This window comes from Protopterus annectens, chromosome 13.part0 (assembly GCF_019279795.1).
Source record: "Protopterus annectens isolate FY-2018-M chromosome 13.part0, PAN1.0, whole genome shotgun sequence".
Classification (NCBI taxonomy): domain Eukaryota; kingdom Metazoa; phylum Chordata; order Ceratodontiformes; family Protopteridae; genus Protopterus; species Protopterus annectens.
The window spans coordinates 628,305,439-628,331,709 of NC_056747.1; the positions used below are offsets into that span (position 1 = coordinate 628,305,439).

General features: G+C 41.0%; 1 protein-coding gene across 1 annotated transcript in view; it reads right to left on the minus strand.

The window, feature by feature from the left end:
• Positions 1–26,271, minus strand: part of VPS53 (VPS53 subunit of GARP complex) — a 1,983,995-nt gene that overhangs the window by 1,634,538 nt on the left and 323,186 nt on the right. Inside the window, exon 5 of the mRNA XM_044054290.1 lies at positions 15,628–15,714. Within this exon, the coding sequence (XP_043910225.1) occupies positions 15,628–15,714 (87 nt within the window). The remainder of the gene's footprint in view (positions 1–15,627; positions 15,715–26,271) is intronic.

The window sequence follows — 26,271 nt, forward strand, 5'->3', positions numbered from 1 at the left end:
CTGTTTTGGCTACTGCTTAAAATATTTGAACAGAGCTTAAAGTGAACTCCATTCCAGTATCTAGTCTAAAACTTCACACCATAATTAACTATGTGTTTTCCTCCTAGAGTTCCAACAAAGGTTTAGGGCAGTTTTTGTGTAGTTTTGTATTTCACACTTGTTCACACACTGCATATTTTCAACACAAATCAAACCCACAAATAGCACATTTTTGTATGCTTTCTCTAAGAAATACATTCTTTCAGACTGTTCATTTTCTTTTATTTTATGTTACATATACTTGCAAAATAAATCATTTTGCCACACAAGTTGCAGACGGGATAGCAGGACATTTTTCGCATCACACTTTCGCTGCATCATATCTGACTTGCTTCCTACTTCTACCAGGGACTTCATGACTACTTTTTACTCAGTTTTACTCATTTTGAGCTTTTCCTTCTACAAACCTATATACATGCATCAAACTCTATTGAGTTTTTTCAAACTGTAAGAGATAATTTAAATCCACTCTGTGTACATCAACTGCTAAAACATATTTGATTTCTTCAGTAATCTCATCTGATCTTTAATGACACCATTCACAATTCTGACTCGCATATTAAATATATCACTAAACTCTTTTGAGGAATTCTTCAACTTGGTAACAGTAACAACAGACTCCATGCAACCTTGTGTAATTATGAAGATTAAATGGTGAATAAACTACAGATTTTGCAGATTCTTTCTCTTCTTAAACATTTTGTCTCACAACTGCAATATTTTCTTTTTCTTCCTCTTGAAACTCAGATCATGCACTACAAATATCCATGCCCTCTTCCCTAGTAACATCTTCCCTAGCAACATGCAAAAATAAAGCAGGTTGTGCCTTTTAATTCTTCCTGGAGATGACACAAGAGGTTAAGTTGAAGGAACGTAGCTGAAACAGGAAGAAACCACTTATTACTACTTCAACACTATTACATACTTGTACACAAAAATACAAACTTCTGCACCAAGCATCTGTGTTTGGTGGAGAAAACAGTTTTCTTCACTTCTAATTCCATGTAATATATTATAACTCAACAGGAAGTGAAAGAATGAGACTTGACTAGTTGCAGGCAGCCAGCTTCATCGGCATGTGCTTCAGATTTAGCCACTGTAGAGAAAACTCAAACTACATAACACACATTCTTCTAAGAGCTTCACAGGCCAAAGGCACCAATTTCTTAAAGCTATACACCTATATATTGCAATGAGCACAAAGCATTTCAATAAATTTCTGAAATCTACTGCTCAGTCCTGTACTGCACCCCAGAGGCAATGGTCATGCTGCATGCTGCACAGTCATCTAATACAGCAATATGTGGCAGAACTGCTAACATACCAAGCTTCCTGGTGCAGGATGCACAGTGCTGCCCTGCTGTGCACCCTCACTATAACCCACTCTTAGTACTCCACTGTGTCCTATCCATGAGGAGGTTTGTAGAGAGCAGCTTTAAAGTGCACTCTTAAACAATGTAAAACTCCCAGAGCACATTGTGCACCCTTGGAATTTTAAATGCCAGCCTACAATACTTTTACCTTTCACAACCTGTAATTCCTTACATACAAGCTCTTCCAGCAATGCTCTTTGCATAGGTGTAGAGCCCACATTCTTCTATTCTGCTCCTGTTTCATACAAGCCCACAAAGCACCAGAAACATTCTGTAACTGTAAAGCATACATGCTGCCCTGCTGTATGCCCTACCAGTGAAAAAAAGATGATTACTCCAACAGCTGTCTGATTAATAAGGTAATTTGTTTACTATACAAAATAAATAGCATAGAGTACATTTGTGCATTATACCAGTAATGTTTTTTTTTTTTTTTTTAGCTTTTTGCCCATGCTATCTGTCAATAATCTGACACTATTACTTGGTCAATTAGCCTATTCATTCTCCATTATGTAAGAGCTGACCAATCATCATCAGGCAGCCACTAAGCATGGTTCACAGTTCTCTGTTTTTCTCCAAAGGCCTGACATGCATGGACTAAGTGAGGTTTCAGAGAGGAAACATGCAATGGGCTGACTGCAGGGGAAGGTCCTCACAGCCATGAGGGGTGGTGCCTCCAAACAACCCAGCCCTCACGTAACACAAGTGGTAGTCTCTCTAGTCTCCCACTAGAGAGAATGAACCATCCTGTGTGCTTTCAAGTACATGCAGCACCACCCTCCCCCAGAAGATGTGACTGGATTATGTCTCTTTATTCCTCCCCCTCCCTTCTTCCCAAGCTCCACCAGTGTCAGAACAGCTAATCAAACCCTGGTCACAGACTGTGTTCCATCCCTCTACATCACAGAACCAGGTACATTATCCCATTAACTTACATTTCAGTCACATGGATCACTAACTGACAGACACAGTATTCCATTATTAAGCAGTGATTTTAACATCTCACTGTACAAGTCACCACTGAAATGAGTTAACTGGTCAAATGCCTTCCTTACCTCCTCTGCAAGTTCCAGTGTAACTGAGGCACACCAGTAGTTAATAGCTTTACAGAAAATATGGAGGATAAGAACACTAATTTTCCAAAAGGACCAGGGCTCTGGATTCCTTAGAAGGCCGATAAATCACTGGATTCTGCAGGGTCTGGGTTCCCTTTTGAGTGTTGATTCTGTAAATATGGAGTCAACAACAACAAAAGTACTGCACAATATATCCCAGCTCTTGAGCAGCCAGAGGATCTTACTCAGTGTCATAGTTAATGTAGTTACTACACCAAGTTTTTTCCAGGCTTGCTATATGCCAGGCACTACTACCTTTGTTGGTCAAAGGCATTCAGGAAGATAAGAGGGTTGACTGGAACGCCTCCTATAACATCTTATCAGTGAATGAGAGGGGTTTACTATTGCCTCCATATACTCATAAACTCTAAAACCTTCCCAAATATGGGATCTGAGGGGAACACAAGGTAATCTACTCCATCACTGTCCTCACTGTCTATAGTTACGATATTCATATTGGGAATCAATATATCCCCTCTTGTACTGTTCTGTTACTGGTGGGGAAGACACCAAGAAGAAAAGGAAATGTAAAACAATATCTGATATGCCTGGCAGCGGTCATCCAAACCTCTGTCCTGGAAAAGGGGAATGAAGGCCAGAAATGCAAACAGAGATGAGTACTGGGTGAAGGGCAGCACTGGCACAAAGATGGTCTCTGATGTCTTTATCTGTACTGAAACCATCAGCATAACTTGCACCCCCATCAATATGCAGGGAGAAATGCAAAAGGAGCATCACACCAAAGCTGAGAGGCTCATTTGGGCAGACAAAGTTTACTCCACTGTCCTCAAGGTCAAGAAGTCAGACGTCAATGACACAATGGCATGGAACAGCACAGACATCATAGGTACAGATGTCAATCTTCGGTCCACTCTTGGCACTGAAGGAAGACTTAGAACCACTGGAATCAGTACTGACACTGATGATCCGGATGGCACAGCTGGGCGAAGAAAGAAACTTCCATGATCTTATAAAAACAACTGCCGACAACTTGGTTCCAACTGGTGTTGACAATGGAATCTGCTGCAAATCATCTGTCCTTGATATGATTGATGCTAATACCGGGTCCAATGAGTAGGAAAACGGGAAAGGGGGTGCTGAAAAACATTTCCTTATCTACTGAAAAAACAGATGGGGAAGGGAATAGATGCATCTTAATCTACACCTGGACTAAAATCTGCATCATTTTATTGTAGTCAAAATCAACTGTAACTTTTTGTCTCCTGTGTGAGTAAAAAGACTTAAAAATGCAAAAGACTGAGAGAGAGTCCTGGAGGAGATGAAACTTTCTAACTCATCTTTAAAGATGAAACCACATACCACCTACAACATCTTTCACTAAGACTGTCTAGAGCTGAAACAGAAAAAGCCTAGCTGCTCCACTGGTGTTCGAGGAAGATTTACCCTCATCTTGCTAACTGCCTTTAGTGTATCCACATATACTGCAGAAGGTTTCCCTTTTCTTAGTCTAAGACATCTGAATGGGACTAGGGAAACCATTTTGGGAGATCTGGTCCTACCTATGTCTGCTTTCCTTCTGCAGCACTTTCCCTTACCCTCAGACTTCAGTAACTTAAGAGAGATTAGTCCCCATCTTTCCTACATCCTGGCTAAAAGACCTTTGTGTATCAACTTGTTTAAGCTCTTGGGAGTCCACTTAAAGCCCTTGCAGATTTCACTTTCTTAATTTAAACATTGGGGCTCAAACAAACCACACAGCTGTGTTTATCTACACTGGGAATTTTATGAGAGCATTTCTCACAGTTCTTAATCCCATAATGTTGACTCATAACATGCACTAGCAATAACACAGATTCAACAGAAACAATGGAAACTGACAATTTCAGGAAAAAGCTACTTTGAGGGGAAAAAAAACGCCTAAACACCAGAGTCTAACTGAGCTGAGGAGCACTGAAAGACAGACATACAGTTGCTTAAATGGGAGGACAACTGAAAAACATCTACAGAAGAGAAAGGATCTCACCTGAATGGAATCATAAACCTCTGAACAGTAGGTTCTGAGCAAAACACTGAAGAGAAAGTACAGTTTTGTACCTACCATAAATGTAGATGTCTGATAGACATGCAACTGCAGTCATAACATGTGGGGTTGTCCTGCCTCAGGCAGCCCTTGGTCGGCCGGATTCCAAAGTCTGGGTCCGACGTCGGCTGATGTCGCATTTCTCTCCGACATCAGAGCGGCTGGAGTACATAAGCATCAGCCGACGCCATTTTCTTCAGTGTTTCTTGCCCCAGATGCCAGGAGCCCTCCAAGGAAGGCTGTAATCAAATTGGAAGACAAAAACAGGATTCCAAACAAATAAATGAGCAATAAAACAAATACACCATAACAGATATCCCCAGCTAAGAGAAACAGGGATAGGAGTGGACCCTAGGCATAGAGGGGTATGGAGGGTGGGAAAATCCGACTGCAGTTGCATGTCTATCGGACATCTACATTTATGGTAGGTACAAAACTGTACTATGTCCTTCAAGAATGCAACTGCAGTCATAACATGTGGGTAGAATACCATAGCTTAGCTGGGGGAGGAGGAATGCTCTAGGAGAAAGATGGTGTGGCAATCAAACCCAGCAGGACTGCCAAGCAAAGCCTGCTCTGGATCTGGAGTATAGAGGAGATTGTAGTGTTTGGAGAATGTATGCACGGAGCTCCATGTAGCAGCTTCTAGAATGTCCTTAGTAGGCACCCCTCTTAAGAATGCTGTAGAGGTGGCTGTAGCTCTGGTGGAATGTGGTCTGACATTGGCTGGAACAGTCTTTCCATGAAAGGAATAACAGAATCTGATGCAATGTCCAATCCATTTTGAAATAGTCTGTTTTGAAATTGCTTTTCCTTGTACTGCAGGGGCGTAAGCCACAAAAGTTGTTCAGACTTCCTACTGGCCTTGGTTCTGTCCAGGTAGTAACGGTTGTCTGTGAATGTCCAAGGTATGCAACAGTCTTTCCCCCTTGTTCCCAGGATTGGGGAAGAAAGCAGGCAGATGAATGGCTTGATTTAAAGAAACCCTAGATACCACCTTTGGCATAAAAGTAGGGTTGGTCCTTAATGAGACCCTGTCTCTGTGAAAAATAATAAAGGGTGGTATTGCCATTAGGGCCTGTAGCTCCGAAACCCTTCTTGCTGATGTAATTGCCAACAGGAAAGCTGTTTTCCATGAGAGAAATTGCAAGTCAACTGAAGCTGCTGGCTCAAATGGAGGTAGAGTCAGTTTTTCTAGGACAAAATTGAGGTCCCAGGCTGGAACTGGGGCCTTTCTTGGTGGCTTAATGTTCTTGATTCCCCTGAGGAATTGCCTTAGTAAAGGGTGTGAAAAAACAGGAGGATCAGTGTTGTATCGAGCTGAAATGGCAGATGCATGTATCTTTATGGAAGAATATGAGAGTCCGTTCTTTAACATATCTGCCAAATATTCCAAGATGAGTGGGATGTTCAACAATGATGCATCATGTCCCTTGCTGGTATTCCACTTGCTGAATCTTTTCCACTTTGCTAAATAAACCTTTCTGGTGGATGGTCTTCGAGCCTCTGTTAGTATCCGCTGTACTTCCTTGGAGAGAGATAGGCTGAAGTTATTTATGGGATCTCCCAGGCTGTTAGCTGCAGTGTCTGTAGATTTGGATGCACTGTTTCGAAGTTGTGTTGAGTCAGAAGTAGAGGCCATTGGGGAAGGGGGCCCACCTCCTGGTGTGACATATGCTCCGTAATAATGGGTACCAGTGTTGTCTTGGCCAGTCCGGAGCTATTATGATTCCCTTGGGTCTCTCTGCTTTGATCTTTAGTAATACTGAGGTCATCAGTGGCAGAGGTGGGAATGCATAGATTGTTAGGGAGTTCCAGTTGAATGAGAGGGCATCTATTTTCCAAGCTTTTGGATGGTATGTCCTTGTGCAGAATTTTGGTAGAAGATGGTTGAGATGAGAGGCAAATAGGTCCACTTCTGGCTTGCCCCATGTCGAAGTGAGTTGTCTGAAGGCCATCGGATGTAACCTCCACTCGTGTGGGTCTGTGAAATTCCTGCTTAGGCTGTCCGCCAACACATTGTCTTTCCCTGGAACAAACTGGGATTGTAACTGGATGTTTAGGCTCAGTGATTTCTCCCAAAGATGCATTGTCAGTCTGCAAAGGGGGTAAGAGTGGGTGCCCCCTTGCTTGTTTATGTACCACATCACAGTGGTGTTGTCTGTCCGTATCAGTAAATGGCCTTGCTGGAGTTGGTGTTGAAAAGCCTCGATGGCATGCATTACTGCCAGCATTTCCTTTTGGTTTATATGCAGATGTGTTTCCTTTGGAGACCATTGTCCTTGTACACACCTGCCTTCCATGTGCGCCCCCCATCCAAGGTCTGAGGCGTCTGTGGTCATGGTCTGTGTTATCTGTGGTTTTTTGAATGACATACCTGTGTTTGCCTGACTCACCGAGGCCCACCATAGGAATTCCTTTTGTAGGCATGGAATGAGCGGTATGATTGTCTCCAAGTTGTTGCTGTGCTGAGACCAAATGCTTTTTAGGTACCATTGAAGCTTTCTCATGTGTAGTCTTGCTAATGGAACCAGGAGAATGCAGGATGCCATGTAACCCAGGGCCTGTAGGAATCTCCTTGCAGTCATCTGGGTGAGTTTTGCTAAACCTTTGAAGTAATGAGTTAACTTTTCTTGCTTGTCTTCTGTCAGGTAAACCATCTGAGAGGCTGTGTCTAGTTTGGCTCCTAAGAAGATTATTTGCTGGGATGGCTGCAGTCTTGACTTTTGGAAGTTGACTGTGCATCCCAGAGCTTGAAGTAATCGTATGACATTATCCAGGTTTTTTGTCAACATCAATTTGTCGTCTGCTTGTATGAGGCAGTTGTCCAGGTATGGGTAAATTTGTATCCCCTGGAGCCTGCAATGAGCAATTACTGAAGCCAGGCATTTTGTGAATACTCTGGGCGCAGTAGATAAGCCAAATGGCAATGCTGAGAATTGATAATGCTCTGGTCCTGCAAGAAATCTGAGGTATCTTCTGCAGCTGTGAAAAATAACACAGAAAAAACCAGTGCCATGCCAGTCAAGCGTTTATTGCGATCTGGTACCTCGGCTTTTCGCCTTCAAATGGATCACAAATTCAAGGTGCTGTTAACTACTTATTTATACACATCTTAATAAGTTAATCAGCACCAATTATTCAATCAGCTTTTACAAATCAGTTTAAAGTGCTCTAGCATTTTTTTATTCTTATGAAAACATAGCTCATAATCATTAAAAGCAGAATATCAGCATTCAATCATTCATATTATTATATAATTTATGAATTTCATAAATAAACATTCTGTAATTTAATAATATAACTATAAATATATGTTAAAGAGAGAAATTCAAATGGATTAAATTAAATAATGACCAAAAGAAAAAAACAAAACCTCTATCTATCTACACAAGTATATAACCATGTATAGAAAAAGAAATTAAACATCCAGACTAATTCATTGTTATCAGCTGATATATAATCTATGAAGACAAAGCAACATAAATATATCAAAATAAATGTGTACATTCATATGAGAGTGGATATAAAAAATAAAACATTGAATATTAAATACTTAACTCTAAGTTAAGTCCATGTGGTTTTAGTGTATTAAATTTTAAAATTAACCTGGTCTCTAGTTCAAGTAATTTTGGAACAATAGATCCCCCATTTTCATAGTTAAAGGGTTGGCCCAATACACAAAATTTTAAACTACTGGCATCACCTTTATGTTTATCCAAAAAATGTTTAGCCACAGGGCTATATTCATTTTTATTCCTAATATCTTTTACATGTTCCAAAACTCGAACACGAACCATCCTCTTAGTCTGACCTATGTACCACATATTAGGGCAGGAACAACCCAACGAATACACCACTCCGTGATTTACAATTGAAAGAATACCTAGCTTTAAAAGATACACCATTAATATTGGTTACATTATTAACTCTGCTACAAACACTACACTGTCCACAAGGAAAAGTGCCTACAGTACTCTCAATAATATCCACATTCTCTTTGCCACAGAAATTGTAATTTAATAATTCCTTTAAATTTTTACCCCTTTTATATGAGAAAACAATATGTTTGGGAAAAATTGACCCTATATTTTCATCTTCACAAATCAAATACCAATATTTTCTTATAATATTGCTTACTTCATTAGAAAGTGGAGAATATCTAGTTACAAAAAATAGATTAGATTCACTAGTCCCCATATTATCAGTACTTCTTCCCCTAAGTGTAGTATTAGCTCTTATGCCTCTAGTAGATACACTGTGTCTCTCCTGTCTCAAATGGTCTTGATCTCCAGAGTAAGAGTGATCTAAAATTCCCAAAACTTTATTTTTAGAAATTAACAAATGGTCACTTCTATAGCCTCTTCTAAATAGTCTAGATTCAACTTTATTTAATTCAAAATATCTATCATTTACATTACTGGTATGATTGAAAATTCTTTGAAATTCACCAAAGGGAAGGGACCAGATCAGATGTTCCTGCATACTATCTGCATGTAGGAACATATTCACCGAGGTTTCCTTCCTATAAGGTTTGTATCCTATTCTATCATCTTCATGATATAGAGTTATATCAAGAAAATTAACCCTATCCCTGTCCATTTCATAGGAAAATTTTAAACCATGATCATTATTATTTAATTCCTCGATGAATTCTAAAAATTCAATGGTCTCACCACTACATATAAGTATCAAATCATCAATATACCGTTTGTAAAATATTACATTTCTTTGATAGAAGGAAGTTGTATAGATGTATAATTTTTCAAAAAAATCCATATAAAGTATGGCATATGAGGGTGCAAAAGCAGCCCCCATAGCCGTCCCTTTAATCTGAAGAAAGAAGTCCTTCTTGAAATGAAAATAATTATGGGAGAGACAGAATTCTAATAATAGTATCAAAAAAGAAGTTCTGGGACCATCTCCCAACATATTCTGAACAGCTTCCAATCCCCACCTTTTCTTGATGTTAGTGTATAATGCCTTCACATCTATAGTTACCCAATAAAAGCTGTTATCCCATTTGATTCCACTTATTTTCGCTATTAAATCCTGGGTATTACAGATGTGAGCTGAAATTTTAGATACATAACTTTTTAAATGGAAGTCCAAAAAAATATTCACCTTACTCAAAAATGAACCTTTGCCTGAGACTATCGGTCTCCCAGGTGGCCTTGTCAGATTTTTATGCACTTTAGGTAATGCATAGAATATTGGAGTCAAAGGTTTTTTAACATATAACTTACCTATATCATTCTGATTAAGAAAACCAAGACGTTCCCCTCTTTCCAAAAGGTCCAGGAGTTCACTATTAAATTCAACAATTGGGTCATTGATTAAACGTTTATACTCATCTTGATTTTTTAACAAATCAAAAACCACTTTACAATAGTCATTGTTATTCAAAATGACCCAATTGCCACCTTTATCTGCACATTTGAAAATAAACTCAGTTTTAATTTTTTTCAAATATTTTAATGCAATCCATTCATCCTTATTTAAATTATAATGTTTGGTCAAATATTTTAGACTTTCCATTAACACTGTAACCTCCTTAAACACTACTCTAAAAAAGGTAGAAATTGCTGGCACTTTTATATTTGGTGTGAAAGTACTCTCAGATGCTATGGGTGGAACAGTGAGTTTACCATAGCCCGTAACAAACATTTCACCATCCTCAATGTTGTTAGATATGTCTTCATCAAGTAAATCAAAATCAGCATTTTCATAGTCATAAATTGATACATTCATTAATTCATTATCAATACTTTCATTAGTTGTATTAAAAATATCAGTGTTACACATCTCATTCGTATTAGTGCTATTGCCATCATAGAAAAATACTTTCAGATACAATTTTCTAATAAACTTTTTAAGATCAAAATAAATATCACTTAATGAAGAAAAAAACGTTGGTACAAATTTACTTCCTTTCAGTAACAATGAATTGATGGCTGGGTTAATAATTAAATTAGATAAATTAACCACACTTAAACTGTCATCATGTACACAACTTACTGGCTCATTCCTTAAACCGATTTCTGCCCTTTCTTCCGTTTCTACCCCGGCCGGATTTGTTGGTCTGAAAGGAAGAATCGGCAGCAGTAATATTAGAGGACGAGCCATTTATGTTATCAAAATCACCCTGTCCATTGGTAGAGTTAGAAAAGGTCACATTTCTACCAGGAATCTTCTCCCGCTCCCCTGAGGATGCTGAAACGCTACGCTGTGTCCGTTGGTTTCGCGGGCTTTTCCGAGTCTTGGATCTGCTCCGTGAAGTATCGCGTTGCCATGAGAATAGGATTCCGCTCTCATAGTCCTTCATATCGCGTATCAGTTTGTTTCTCTTACGTGACAAAATCTCCGTTTCCAGTTTGCTGATTTTGTCAGTAATTTTAGTAAACTGCACTTTAAAACAAGGTTCTGCCATCACCTCATCCTGTAGTTGCAGAATTTCCTTTTTTAACTTCTCATGTGCTCTTTGGTTCCGCTTGATTAGTATGCAGAGCCATTTATTAGTGCATTCAAGAGACGCCGCTTTCCATTCATTGAGCAGATCCTGCTCTTCATCCATAAATTCAGCAGCAGGTAATTTTTCAATGCGCAGACCTCTAGGAGTTAGATTCAGGTCTACATATTTGTCCAAAAGGCAGGTATCTAAGAACAAGGCTATTTCCTTGTTCATTAGTCTCTCCAGTGTACAAAAACGATCGTCAGTCTGTTTATTAGAACCCATGTTCCAAACATCAAAATTGGAACTGCAAAACTTTTTTTCTCTCTCGCTGATAATTTCTGCAAAGCAGGAAGCACCTGCTGAATTAGCAGCTCCACTCAGCAGCATAACGACAGGCAAAGCAAATACTGGCCAAAAAACACATCCAATTCCACAAACACTAGTAGAAGTCAGCAACCACGAAAAATAACACAGAAAAAAACAGTGCCATGCCAGTCAAGCGTTTATTGCGATCTGGTACCTCGGCTTTTCGCCTTCAAATGGATCACAAATTCAAGGTGCTGTTAACTACTTATTTATACACATCTTAATAAGTTAATCAGCACCAATTATTCAATCAGCTTTTACAAATCAGTTTAAAGTGCTCTAGCATTTTTTTATTCTTATGAAAACATAGCTCATAATCATTAAAAGCAGAATATCAGCATTCAATCATTCATATTATTATATAATTTATGAATTTCATAAATAGACATTCTGTAATTTAATAATATAACTATAAATATATGTTAAAGAGAGAAATTCAAATGGATTAAATTAAATAATGACCAAAAGAAAAAAACAAAACCTCTATCTATCTACACAAGTATATAACCATGTATAGAAAAAGAAATTAAACATCCAGACTAATTCATTGTTATCAGCTGATATATAATCTATGAAGACAAAGCAACATAAATATATCAAAATAAATGTGTACATTCATATGAGAGTGGATATAAAAAATAAAAAATTGAATATTAAATACTTAACTCTAAGTTAAGTCCATGTGGTTTTAGTGTATTAAATTTTAAAATTAACCTGGTCTCTAGTTCAAGTAATTTTGGAACAATAGATCCCCCATTTTCATAGTTAAAGGGTTGGCCCAATACACAAAATTTTAAACTACTGGCATCACCTTTATGTTTATCCAAAAAATGTTTAGCCACAGGGCTATATTCATTTTTATTCCTAATATCTTTTACATGTTCCAAAACTCGAACACGAACCATCCTCTTAGTCTGACCTATGTACCACATATTAGGGCAGGAACAACCCAATGAATATACCACTCCCGTAGATTTACAATTGAAAGAATACCTAGCTTTAAAAGATACACCATTAATATTGGTTACATTATTAACTCTGCTACAAACACTACACTGTCCACAAGGAAAAGTGCCTACAGTACTCTCAATAATATCCACATTCTCTTTGCCACAGTGCTAGAGCACTTTAAACTGATTTGTAAAAGCTGATTGAATAATTGGTGCTGATTAACTTATTAAGATGTGTATAAATAAGTAGTTAACAGCACCTTGAATTTGTGATCCATTTGAAGGCGAAAAGCCGAGGTACCAGATCGCAATAAACGCTTGACTGGCATGGCACTGGTTTTTTCTGTGTTATTTTTCGTGGTTGCTGACTTCTACTAGTGTTTGTGGAATCTTCTGCAGCTGTGTCTGATAGGGACATGCAGGTATGCCTCCTTGAGGTCCAGAGTAATCAGCCAAGACCCCTTGCCCAGCATGGGAAGGAGTTGCTGTAAAGTCAGCATTTTGAACTTTGGTACTATGAGAAAGGTGTTTAATGTGGACAAGTCCAGTATTGGTCTCCATTGAGATTCTTTCTATTGCTTTCATCCGAGTCAGCAGAGTGATTTGCTTGATAGCCTCTGCCCTCTGGTTTTGTGGTAGGTTTGGCATGCCTTGTTTTCTTGGTAAGGTATGAAAATGAAACCTGTACCCTCGGTCTATAATGTCCAAAATTCATTTGTCCTTTGTCAGTCTGTGCCAATTTTCTGCAAATAGAGATAATTTCCCGCCCAAGGGAGCTTCTATTTGTTCCCTGGTAGGCGGTAGTAGAGGAAAGTCATTGAGATTGTGGTTGTGGGGAAGGTGAAACCCCAAGGCCACTTCTTTGGTTTCCTGGCTGCCATTGTCATCCCCTGTAAGGGCCTCTGTATTGGCCTCTTCCTCGGCCACGTCTGTTCTTACCCCTTTGAAACTTTTCTGTATTAGGAAAGGACCAGTTTTTAGAAGGCCAATTCCTACTGAATCTGGGAGGTTGAACCTGGAGGAAATCTTTCACCGTCTGAACTGATTTTGCTTTTTCTTCGATGGTCTTTAACACATCCTTAGCATTTGCACCAAAAAGCTTGTTCTTTTCCGGAGGTGCATCCAGAAGTTTTGCTTTTACATGATCTGGTAGGGGTTGATCTTTTAACCAAGCATGTCTACGAATGACTGCCCCTGTCATAGCTGCCCTACATGAAGCTTCCAGTGCATCATATCCACACTGCAGGAAGTGATTGCTTACTTGCTGAGTGCTATGTACAGCTTCCTGCAAAGTCTTCCTGTCTAAAGGATCAGGAGTGGCTAAAGTTTTTTGTAAATCTTCTAAAAGGTAATCCTGATATTGTAACATATGAAAAAGGCAATTTAAAGCTCTCATAGATAATGTAGTGGATGTGTAAACCTTTTTACCCCATCTCTCTAATGACCTAGCCTCCCTGTTGGAGGGTAATGGATTTTTAGAGGTGGAGGCTGAAACTCCTTTAGGCCCCTGTGAAATAGTTTCCAAATCAGCGGAATGGGCCCTGAATAAAAGGGAATGAGTTTCTGGGACCCTGTAATACCGGTCTGGCTTGGCTGGAGCAGGAGGAAGAGAATCAGGGGTAGCACTAGAGTCAGAATATAAATCATCCAGAACATCAAGTACAGGAGGAATAGCTAAGGGCCTGTGCTGGGGCTTCTTAAGGAAAGTCCTCAGGCGTTTCCTAGAATCAGAATATTCCTGACCTTGCCACTTGAAATGTTCCCTCATGGTGTGCAGAACTTCCCCAAAAGAAATATCCTCAGGAGGGGAGGCCGAGGGGATGGAATCTTCTGCATCCGAGTCCTCATAGGTCTGGAAGAGCTCTTCCTGGCTATCAGAGTGGCCAGAGCCCTCAGAATCCTCATCAGAAGGAATAGGTTCAGAGGGTTCAACCCGGGGCCTTTTATCAGAAGGAGGCTGGGATCCTCTCTCAGGATGGGCCTGTGAACCTCTAATCATGGAAATTAAATCAGCAGCCATGGACATAATTTGTGTCTCTGGAGTAGGCTGAGGTAAGGATTTAGAAGTAATATGCTTTGTTTTGCTGGCTGCCTTAGCCCTAGTGTAGGCCTTAATAGACATGGTCATAGGAGGCCTGGCAGCTCCACGTGCAGGAGTGACCTTGTCTACAGCAATGGTCTCGGGCATTTCCTCGGTTTCGGTATCCGGAGGAAAATCGATAGCCAGCGTCGGAGTGATGTCCGGAATCGAAGTCGTCGGTAGTGCAGTGTCTTCGGTTCGGAGCGGTGGAGAGACCGTCTCAGAGGGAACCGGAGCACTCGCGCTAGGTTTTGGCGTGGAGTCGGTGGTAGACGCGGGCCGAGGATGTCGGTCCCTGTCTTTTCGCTTTTTGGGAGTTTGCGATGTCGGAAGATCCGACGGCATGGTGTAAGCAAATTTATCGGCGAAAAAGTCTTCAGCGAACTCCGCCCGGCGCCTGAGAATGCGCTTGTTGAAGCGAGCACAGGCTACACAGGCCGAGACGTCGTGGTCTGGGCCCAGGCAAGGAAGACAGAAAGAGTGGAAATCCTTATGAGGTATTTGTTTACCACAAGCAAGACAATTGTTAACTTTTTCAGTTATTTCTGACATCAGCTGAGGCAAGAAAAGGTCCCCAACGGGGTACTAGCTTTTTTGATGACTTCGGTATCGAAGAATACAGAAGCTGACCGACCGGCACTTGCGAACCGCTTCTGCTTCGGGCACCGCACGGCAAGAAAGTCTGAAGAAAATGGCGTCGGCTGATGCTTATGTACTCCAGCCGCTCTGATGTCGGAGAGAAATGCGACATCAGCCGACGTCGGACCCAGACTTTGGAATCCGGCCGACTGAGGGCTGCCTGAGGCAGGACAACCCCACATGTTATGACTGCAGTTGCATTCTTGAAGGACATCTTAGTTTTCTATGAAATGTAAAAACACTTTATTCAATGAAGAAGATCTAAGATCATCCTTATGCTGACAACAGACTGAGAAACAATACAGCACTAGAATCAAGAGGAGACTGCTAAACATCATGGAGTTGTTGGTCTGGATAAAGTCTTGGTGCTGGGTTGGCTGAGCCAGGACCCAAATCTTGATGATAGAATTCTTTGAAAATTGCTTCTGTTGTGGCTATGAATCTTTGCAAACTTTTTAATAGCTCCAAAGTGACAAGTATCAAAGCATCATACAAGTTTGCTATCCTTTACTAAATCTCAGCTGTATCTATCTAGTGATATCCAATAGGAAAGATGATCACAGCACTTACCATTTGTTCAGATTTTTCTGCCTTATCCTTAATGTCTTTTATTTTTCCAAAAAGTTGTTGAATTGCCTTTTGTGCTTCTTCTAGGGCCTAAAATGCACACATTTAAAATACAGAACAGAACATTAAACACAGTGATTTTTTTGCCTGTATTTGCTATAAGACACTTGCTGTACATAGTAAATAAAATAACTTTCACATTAAAAATGTGGTAGAACAAAACTTTTCACTGAATTTTAAACAGTGAATTGCTCAAATAATTAGCTTACTGTTTAACCAATTTGTTGATTATATAATCATACTAAGCACATACAATTCATGATATAAACATTAACAACTCTACTCTAAAACTACATAATCCAAATGGCACAACTTAAAATGCTTCATTGCAAAGTAACCTAAACAATTTCTCAGGCAACATAGCACACTTTTTATACTATATAAAGGCACTATTTGCTCATAGGTTCACAGGTTTATACTAGGCTAATGACCATGAAGGTCTTTAAAAGCCTAACATTGCAACCCAAGTTTTGTTCCCAAGTACCTTGGGTATCTGTATGGTGGGGTATGTTAGTAAGAAGGTAGCGAAGGGTTATATTGGGGGGGCACGTTAGTTGGGGTTCAGACACCTGAGGGACAGACTGGGAATGAATTCATGATTTCTCATCCAATGATCAAGGTTTCATCTGAATAGTGTCAGGGATGAACTCTAATACACGTGGATGGGGAGCTTATTCTGCAGCATGGGGATCCTTTGAGGCATATATTATTCTCACTAGCGTATTCTACTTATGTCACAGGCAAAGTTCAGGTCTTTGGATCTAGTGTTCCTGGTGCTGTTTTGTCTTGTGGAGGTGCATGTTGTTGGAACATGGGCTAAATTCTTGGCTAGGCTTGTAAGGGCCTCAGGCCAATAGCCTACTAACTTTCTATGATCAGAGCTGGATCAGAGGATGCCTTGTATACCAGGCAAAGATCACCTCTCTGTAACCTGTAGGAGTCCTGTGTACGACAGGGTACTCATACCCTGGATTCCCTTGGTAAGCAGTCTTTGAGGACATTTCAACTACTGCAAGTGCCTGGTTAGGTACATGCCAAAGAAGGCACTGTACTCAATGATGGGTCTGATAAGGGCCAAGTAGAGTGGTACTACAACTTCCTTAGACCTGGATGCCATACTTTGGCTTATATGTTGGGTGACATAGAATGATTTTCTTATTATATTGACTATGTGTTGGTCAAAGGCCAGATTACTGTCTACATATACTCCTAAATGACTAACTACTACATAAACTCTTAAGGGTGTTTTACTGATGTGATGGGGGAAAAAAAGAGGTAAATGGAAACATATGTTTTGGGAGTGTAATAAGTTGGGAGATTTTAAAAATTCCCCATGGAGTACTCTGTCAGAAATACTGGGTGAGCAAATGGGTGCAACTAAGAAAATTATTTTTTTTAGCTGGGATACAGGCTCTGAATTGCCTAGACATAGTAAAACCTTGTTAAGTTTAATTCTGGTGGCTACCAAAAAAGCAATTACAAGAAAATGGAAATCAAAGCTTAAATCAACTGTATATGAAGTAGTGAATATTGTAAAAATTATAAAAGAACTGGAAGTGGGATCTTTAGAAAAGGGTAGGAACAAATTACACAGAAACAAATGGAAATTGTGGGAACAATACATGCAGAATAATGTTTTGCAGGAGGACTGAGGATTAAGGGAAGGCAGGCATTGAGCAGTTTATGTAATGCTGGATTGATAATTGCATAAAAGAATGTATGTGATGAACAATGTTTGTAAAAAGACCTAGTGGAACCACTTAGCACTCACTTTAACCACAGCCTGAGCACCGGCTTTGTTCTGGCAGAGTGAAGAACAGCAACACTAATCCCCTTGCACGGGGGGGGGGGGCATTAACAGACATTGGGAACAATCGACCCATAAGCCTAACCAGCCTCATCTGCAAGGCCATGGAAAGAATCAACAAGGACATAGGCGACCTTCAAACTCTTGACCCAACCCAGTTTGGTTTCGTCAAGGGTAGATCTTGCTTATTAAACCTAGTGGACTTCTTAGAGAATGTCATCAAAGCCTTGGATAAGGACAAAGCAGTACATACTGCCTATCTTGATTTAACCAAGTTTTTTGACACAATTCTCCACCCAGGAATCATTGAGAAACTCTCCCAGCTGGGGATTAACCTGTATGTCACTAGATGGATACCAACTGACTCACCAACAGAAAGCACACTGTCAAAGTTGGGAGTAGACCAGTTACCAGTTGAGTACCACAAGGATCTGTGCTAGGCCCTCTACTGTTTGGAATCTATTTCTCTGAAGTCCAGGCGAAAGTAGATGGCCTGTGGCTTGCCATATTTGCAGATGACTGTAAACTGGTTACAATCATAGAGTCCCACAGAATATTGCCCTGAACATACTACACACCATGAATATGGTGTCAACATATGTACTGATGTTTCCCACTTTAAATATATCCTTGGAAAACATCTGTAAATTGTACTTTCTGTAATAATGTGTATAAGTGGGTCTGGGGTTGGTGCACCCCCCCCACCTTGCCTAGTTCTTAAGCAGTGAAAATGGGTAGGAAACATTATATGGATACCAGCCGTTGAAAGACAGCTGAAGCAAGTGCTGTTCTGACTCTGGCTGCTGCTGTTAGATTGTAGTGCTTAGTCAATGTGTGGCAGGGGATCAAGTTGCTTCTTCTAAAATGGCTAGGGTGGAAACCCAGCCAGTGAAAGCTGTGGGGGCAGCCGTAGGTCTAGTAGAGTGGGCTCTAATGTGGCCAGGAGCCTTCTACCCATGCTGCAGGTAACAAAAGGCAATACAGTTTTCCAACCATCTGGAGAGAGTTTGTGTACTCACAGGTTTTCATACCTCCCCTTTGAAATGCAGACAAGTAGCTGATCAATTTTATGATTTTATTTTGTCCTATGCAAATATAATCTTGGATGTTGTGCATATCCAGAGAAAGTAGACTTCTCTAGCCTGTCCACTGAGGTTTGTGGAAGAAGACTGGGAGCTGAATGGTCTGATTCATTGTCAATTTAGTACCCACTTTGGCCATAAAAGTGGGACTGGTACAAAAAAAGTGAGACTGGTACACAGAGCCACTTTATCTGGGGGAACACTAAAAATGGCTCTTCTCATTAATGTTTGCAGTTCTGAAACACACCTAGCAGAGGTGGCTGCCTCCAAAAGCAGTGTTTTCCAAGAAAGGAACTGTATAAGACACAAAGCTGCTATTTAAAAATAGGACAATGTCAGTTCCTCCAATACATGATTCAGGTCCCAAGGTGGAGCTGTTTGCCTTACAGGGGCCTACGGTGAGTCACTCCACTTAAAAGTCATTTAACAGAAGTTGAAACATGAACTTTTATGGCAACTGCAACAAAGCTAGATTTATAGGGGTCTAATAGGTATCCAAGGACCAGTGCCCACCTTGGTCTTCCAGGATCTAGGTCCCTGAAATGGCACCAGGTGAATCTTTTCCATTTTCTTAGGAATCACCTCCTTGTACTAACCTTCTTAGACTCATTTATAAATTCTTAGCACATCCCCAGAGAATTTTTGCCTGCCTGAGAGTAGGAAGAGATTATCCTGGCTGCCAGCCTCAGTGTGTCTAGTCTGGGATATAGTAAAGACCCTTTGCTCTGAGTTAGAACACCCACTGTGTTTTCCTCTTGACATGTCAAACAGGAGAGATACCAAGTGCTGCCTTTGCCATAAAGGAGTTATGAGGATCACTTATGGCCTCTTCTCCTGTACTTTTATCAATATCCTGGGGATCAAGGGTATGGGAAGGCAGGCATACAGAAACACATCTATAAAATACTGAGAGAAGGCATTTGTTATTCAAGTTTCTGCAGTAGCTATCCCTTAGCATAACTTCCTCAAGTGCCTGTTCAGATCAGAAACATGCTTGTCAATTTCTGCAACATATCACTTCCTTGTCAGATCAAGAAATGTGCCCCTGTAATGTATACATTTATGTGGTTCTGCAATGTACCCTTACTCAGCCTGGTTGCTATCATGCTGTGGTCTGAAGGGATGTAAGTCACAGTCAGAGAAAGTCTCTTCTGTGATTCCATTTCCAGTCTGGAATGGTTAACCTACACAAATGGCAGGAATGAGTCCCCCCCCCCCATACACATATCACTGTAGCATTGTCTGCTTGCATTTGAAGGACTCCTTTTATCATGGTTGGGAGAAAAGTGTTCTGAGTGTTAGGATGAGGGCCCTCATTTCTTTGATGTTTGTCCCTCATACTGTGCTGCCAAAACTCCCTGAACCTGGAGACCCCTTCCCCAATCCATGTCTAGGGAATTTGTCATCAGTGTCATAGTGTGCATTTAACTCCCTGAAGAGCATCCCCTATTAAGGGAACAATGTTAGCTCCACTATTAGATTTCTCTTTTTATACACTGCAGCATGGGAATAAGGGTTTTCAAAGGGTGGAGATGCTGACTCCACCAGTTCCTTAGATATCAGGGAAGCTTTCTCATATGAAGGTGTACCACAGCACCACCACAATGATTGCTGCCATGTGACCTAACAACTTCAGATACTGCCTTGCAACGATCTTTTTCCTTCTGCAAGGATAGGTTTAACAGACCTGAAAGCATTAGTTTCTTGTCCTGGGGAGGAAGGTGCTGCACTGATTTGCCAGAAGGTAACATGCTGGGAAAGGATAAGACAGAATTAAATTCTCCCTGCTCACAGCCAATCCCAGCTCTGCAAAACATTTTAAGGTGAAATTCAAGGCATCCAAGACACCCTGGTAGGACCTTGCTAGACTAAGGCATTCATCTAAGTAAAGAAAGATTTGGATGCCCTTTGCCCTGCAAAAGGCTATCACTTGAACCATACATGTTTGTGAATACTCTGGGCACAAGGGACAAGCCAAATGGCAAGGTTGTGAATTGATACTGGTGCCCCCTGCTGCAATTCTTATAAACTTTCTGTGCTTTTTCACTTACAGGAATGTGTAGGTAACCTCCCTGAGATTCGTGGTTGCCATGAATGCTTCTTGAGGTATGAGAAGTAACACACCCTGCAAGGTAAGCATATTTTGAACTTTGGCACTTTCACAAATTGGTTTAGATGGGAAAGGTCTAAGACGGACTACCAAGTACCTTCTCTTCTTGGCTCCAGGGACAAAATGAAATGAAATTCTGTAGCTTCCTCTACCAGGGCCAATTTTTTTAAAGCTCCTGTGTCCAATAAATCTCTAATCACCCGAGGATCAGCGGAGGTTACTAGGCTAATGACCCCAGGGTCCTTACAAGCTTAGCAAAGTTCAACATAGGTTCCCAAGGATGTCTGGTTCAAACAGACACTAAAATCAGAACCTACTCTCCCAAGAGGGACACAGGTGGTACACCCTCAAGGTGAATTTACGGTTACCCATCTAATCATCCAAATTGTGCTTAAATAGGGCCAATGAAGGGCTTTGTTTTACATGAATAGGAAGCTTGTTCCAAAGATGGGGCAACCTCCGATACAAATCGGTCTCTACATCAAGCTCTGTTGATGTCACATACCAGGATAAGGTCCTTTGAGCAGGTGACCAGTGTGCCATTTGACTTGCACATGTGCAGCACTTCCATTAAAGCTGGGTCAAAGATTGTTCTATATGTAAGGCACAGGTCGCAGTCTGTATGACAGAGTAAAGTGACAATGATTTCAGTCTGTCTGCATAAGACAGATCTTGAAGACCCTGAATTTTCTTTGTAAGGAACCTCTGTGGTCTCTCCAATTGTTTCAGGTGTTTGGAAAGGAACATACCAAAGGGAGCACTGTACTCTATTACTGGCCTGATGAGGGAAGTGTACTGCGGGGTTATAACCTCTTTTTCTGGAGGTAATGCCCCTACTTATGATATGATCAATGTAAAATGCCCTTCTTACCACTGTGGAGACATTGTGATCAAAGTTAAGGTTGCTGTCAACCTGTGCACCCAGATCTCTCACCACCGACTATGTGGTTAGGGTATTGCTATTGATGTGGTAGTTTGCATGAAAATCACCCTTGCCAAAGGGGATAATAATGCTTTTTTTTGCATTAAGTTTAAGGCCATGAGTTTGGCACTAGTCATTTAGTCTGCGTAAGACCTTCTTGCAGTATGACGACATCGCTAGGGGTTTCAATGATCGTTCCCAGTTTGCAGTCTATATCCTTCTACTCTCCTTCAGAGCTGGGGTAAGATTCTCTTGCTGGTATCCAGAGACACCACTTCTGGGTCAGATGAAGGATTGCTGTACATATGTCTGCAAGAATCCTTGACCCTGCAGAAAACAGTCAAACTTGCCAGGAGCAAGAGGAAAGGAGTCAGACTACAAAGATGCAGTTTCAAGGAAATCTTCTAGGACCTCTAGCACTAGGATAGCTAGAAGCCTAGGGCCAGGGAACCCCATGAAAGCCCTATATCACTGTTGGCTTTCTAAGTACTCCTTGAAGTCTCACTGAACAGTTTCTTTCATTTTGTGGACAGAATCCCTAAAGGAAAAGTCTTCCTGTGAAGAAGCAGAGGACAGGGTGTTTTTGTGCCTGAGATGAGGTCTACATATGCTAACTCATAAACCTCATAACCTGAGAAGCTAGAATCTACATCAATAGTATCACCTTTCTTTCTTTTTTTTTTTTTGAAAGGAACTCCCAACACTAATGGCATGTCTGATTCAGGCCTCTTAGCTTTTAGGTAAGACTGAATGTCTTCAGACAGATGAACCACAAATGTCCAAGAAAGAAAGCCAGGGAAGGTAGCTGGAAAGAGGCACTGCCCAGTCTAGGCTGAGACAAGTTGGGCTGCACTTGCTTGGGCTTCGATCTCCTGTTCCTACTCTGCTGCCAGGGCAACCACAATAAGGTCTCCAGGTACCTCTTCCCATAAAAAAATCCTAAGGATCCTGTCTTTACCTTCCGTTAAAAGAATGCAGGACTCGGTGGTCTAAAGATCCATGTCCACTGAAGGAATGTCCATGGTTTCGGTCCAGGAAATGCCAGATACCAAAGCTGGGGATGCTTGCTCAGCAGTCACACCAGAGACATCAGCCACAACAGACTCGGTGCTTGCTGGCTGCATGAGCATCTTCTGCTATTACGGAACCTCTGTACCATTCAAGCTCCGAGTCATTGATGATGTACCAGTTTCCTTTCTCTTCCCTCTCTTTTTGCTGTATCCCTCAACCAAGCTCACACTTCGTTTTTGGCAAGAACCTCTGATACAGAGTGCTGGTGATGATGTATTGTTCTCAAGGTAAAATGCACAGTGGGGACAGGAGTCCACATGTTACTCTGGTCTGAGGTAAAAAAAAAAAACACACATGGAATTCATTTATCACAAGTCACACAGATATTAACTTTTGTAATATTTTCCTCTAATATGGAATCTGTGTCAGACATTCATAAATTCACTACATGTGCAAGAAAAATGAAAGAAAATCACTTGCAGAATTCTTACCCGTCTTTGAAAGACAGAAAATGGCCAACTAAAGGTCTCCATGCAGTAATGAGATGCAAATGTTACTGCACAGCAAAAAAGATAGCGTCAACTGATGTACTTTTATTACTACTAACATCCTGGCACCAGAAGCAGGGCATTGCATTAAGGAAGAGAACAGCTTTGACAGACTGTCCAGCCGACGGCTACCTGCACGTCAGGATACACCCAGAGTGAAGACTACACCAATACAATAGTGAATACTATAATGAACACCTACACACAGAATAGTTGTCTACCTTGTGAAACAGCCAATGTTCTGCAATAATAGCTTTATTTTTAGGCTACTACAACAGTGTAATTTAGATACTCGAATGTAAGAAGTGGCCTAATCCATAAGGCATCTAATTTTGGATGAGAATACTGTAGGTCTGATTCCTACTATGGTTGTCAGAAATGATCAGACTTTCTACCCTTAAATCAAACTCAGTCTCCACCACACAAACAGACTACTATCTGGTTATGTATATACATAAACTCTCTCTTGACTTGCTGTGGTATCTCAGGAAGTGAGAGGATGTCCTTGTACTGCTATACTCGTCTCTTATCAGTTCATCAAAGAATACAGTATCCCCTTTAGAATGTACCCACCTAAGTACCTAGCACAGCTGGAGAGACCTCAAAGAGTCCTAACAATAAAGTTTCAGGTCTAAGCCATTTAAGCTACCCAGACAGACTAAAATCCCTGCACCTCTATTCTGTCATACACATGCTCCTGACAGGCATCCTATGTTTTGAGCTACTAAAGACCCGTTTTGAACTTCTATGCCTTCAAAAACATCTGATTCAAAAATTTAAACCTCCCCTGGAAGATTAACAAGACCAGTCAGCACGACAGATTTCTTATCCAGTATATTGACTTTTGGAGCAGATTCCCAAAGTACATCAGGCAATGCATCTGTGACCATCTTCAAAATCAACCTCAACAACAGATGGGTAACTGCAAAATCATGCCTGCTTTAATGTGAATGATCAATGTTCAAAATTAACTATTCTACCTTCATAATAAGAATAACATGGCAAAGCTTCTTGATGGCTTTTCCACTCAGTATAGACTTATGAACCTATAAAGACTACTACACAAAAAACACTTGTAAATATTATAAATTTTCATCAGTAAGAACAAGATACACATGCCACTGTCCGTGCATCAATTTCCTTACAGTTATTGCTTGATTAGAAGTGTGCTGCATTTTCATTCCTTTATTTTGGTACCTGACATGTCAAAAGGTTCAATAACAAACAAGTTGCTTATCAGGAGACAGAATTCACCGAGCCACAAATGCACTCAGGTCACAACACCACAGGTACAGTACAGTTGTGTACACTTACCAAAAATGTAGATGTACGAGTGTATTTGCTGTTGCTGTCATCACATTTGGGTTATCTGCTTGCAGTAGCCCTCAGTCGGCCTGACTAACAAAGTCTTGTTCCTGCATCATTGCTGTCTCTTCTTCCACGACATCAGGTAGTCAAGGGTATAAAACATGTAGCCAACGCCATTACATCAGTTTGTCTTGCCCCACTTCCTCCAAAAAAATCAAACACACCAAAAAGCTTTTAAGCATAGTAAAGGAGAGTAGAGGTATAGCCAAAAAAAAGTCAGGGGGCTGGAGGGAGAGTAACCACGAGTACAACAGTGAATACACTCGAACATCTACATTTATGGTAAGTGTACACAACTGTACTATGTTCTTCGTGTTTCATTGTTGTAGTCATCACATTTGGGTAGATTCCCAAAGCTAAGGATGGGAGGAGGAATTTAGATAGCATTAGGACCAGCTATAAGGCCCTGCAAGACTGCAGTGGCAAAGCCAGCTCTGGATTTAGAGAAAATTGGCAAATGGTAATACTTGGTGAAAGTATGTACAGAACTCCAGGTAGCAGCTTCTAGGATGTCCCTGGTAGGGGCACCTCTGGGAAAGGCTGTAGAGGTAGATGCAGCCCTGTTTGAATGCGATCTGATCCCCTGTGGGATAGGTTTCCCATGGTGCTTACAGCAGAAATAAATGCAATGGCCTATCCATTTAGAAATGGTTTGCTTTGAAATGGCCTTCCCTTCTGCCTCTGCAGCAAATGCCACTAGCAGTTGTTCAGATTTCCTTTGAGGTTTAGTCCTGTCCAAGTAAAATCTAAGTTGTCTGCGCACATCTAAGGAGTCTGTATCCTTTCCCCTTTGTTCTGTCGATTAGAAAAGAAGGTTGGCAAATAAACAGACTGATTAAGAGCCACACTGGATACCACCTTGGGCATGAAGGAGGGATTGGTTCTAAGGGACACCCTGTCCGCATGAAAGATGATAAAAGGCTCCACTGCCATAAGGGCCTGCAATTCAGATACCCTTCTAGCTGAAGTGATTGCTAAAAGGAAGGCTGTTTTCCAAGAAAGGAATTTTAAATCTGCACTAGCAGCTGGCTCGAAAGAAGGAAGAGTGAGTTTCTCCAATACAAAGTTAAGGTCCCAGGTAGGAGTTGGGACTCTCCTGGGTGGTCTTAAATTTTTGGCCCCTCTGAGGAACTGCTTGAGCAGTGGATGAGAGAAGAGGGGAGGTTCTGTGTTATAATGAGCTGAAATGGCTGAGGCGTGAATTCTGATGGAGGAAAAAGAAAGGCCCTTGTGAAGCATCTCAGTTAAGTATTGTAGAATCTGAGGTAAGTTGGGCGCTGCTGTGCTCATCCCTTGAGATTGGTTCCAAACACAGAATCTTTTCCATTTTTCAGCATAAGATTTTCTAGTACTAGGCCTCCTTGCCTCTAAAATGATATTCATCACTGGTTTACTGAGGGATGGTAAAGGAGAGATTAGGTAATTAGCCAGGCTGCTAGATTCAGGGTTTGAAGCTGAGGGTGCAGAATCTGGTTCTCCTGCTGAGACAACAGGGTAGGGGTCTGAGGCAGGTGCCATGGGGCCAACAGTGACACATTGCGCAAGAGGGGGTACACCAGTGTTGGCGTGGCCAGTCTGGTGCAATCAATATCGTCCTTGGTTTGTCCTGTTTGAACTTTAGTAGTACTTTGGAGAGGAGAGGCAGAGGAGGAAAGGCATAAACAGAAGGACAGAGCATCCACTTTCCAAGCTTGTTTGTGGGGAGTCCTTGTGCAAAATTTGTCTAATTGGTAGTTCTG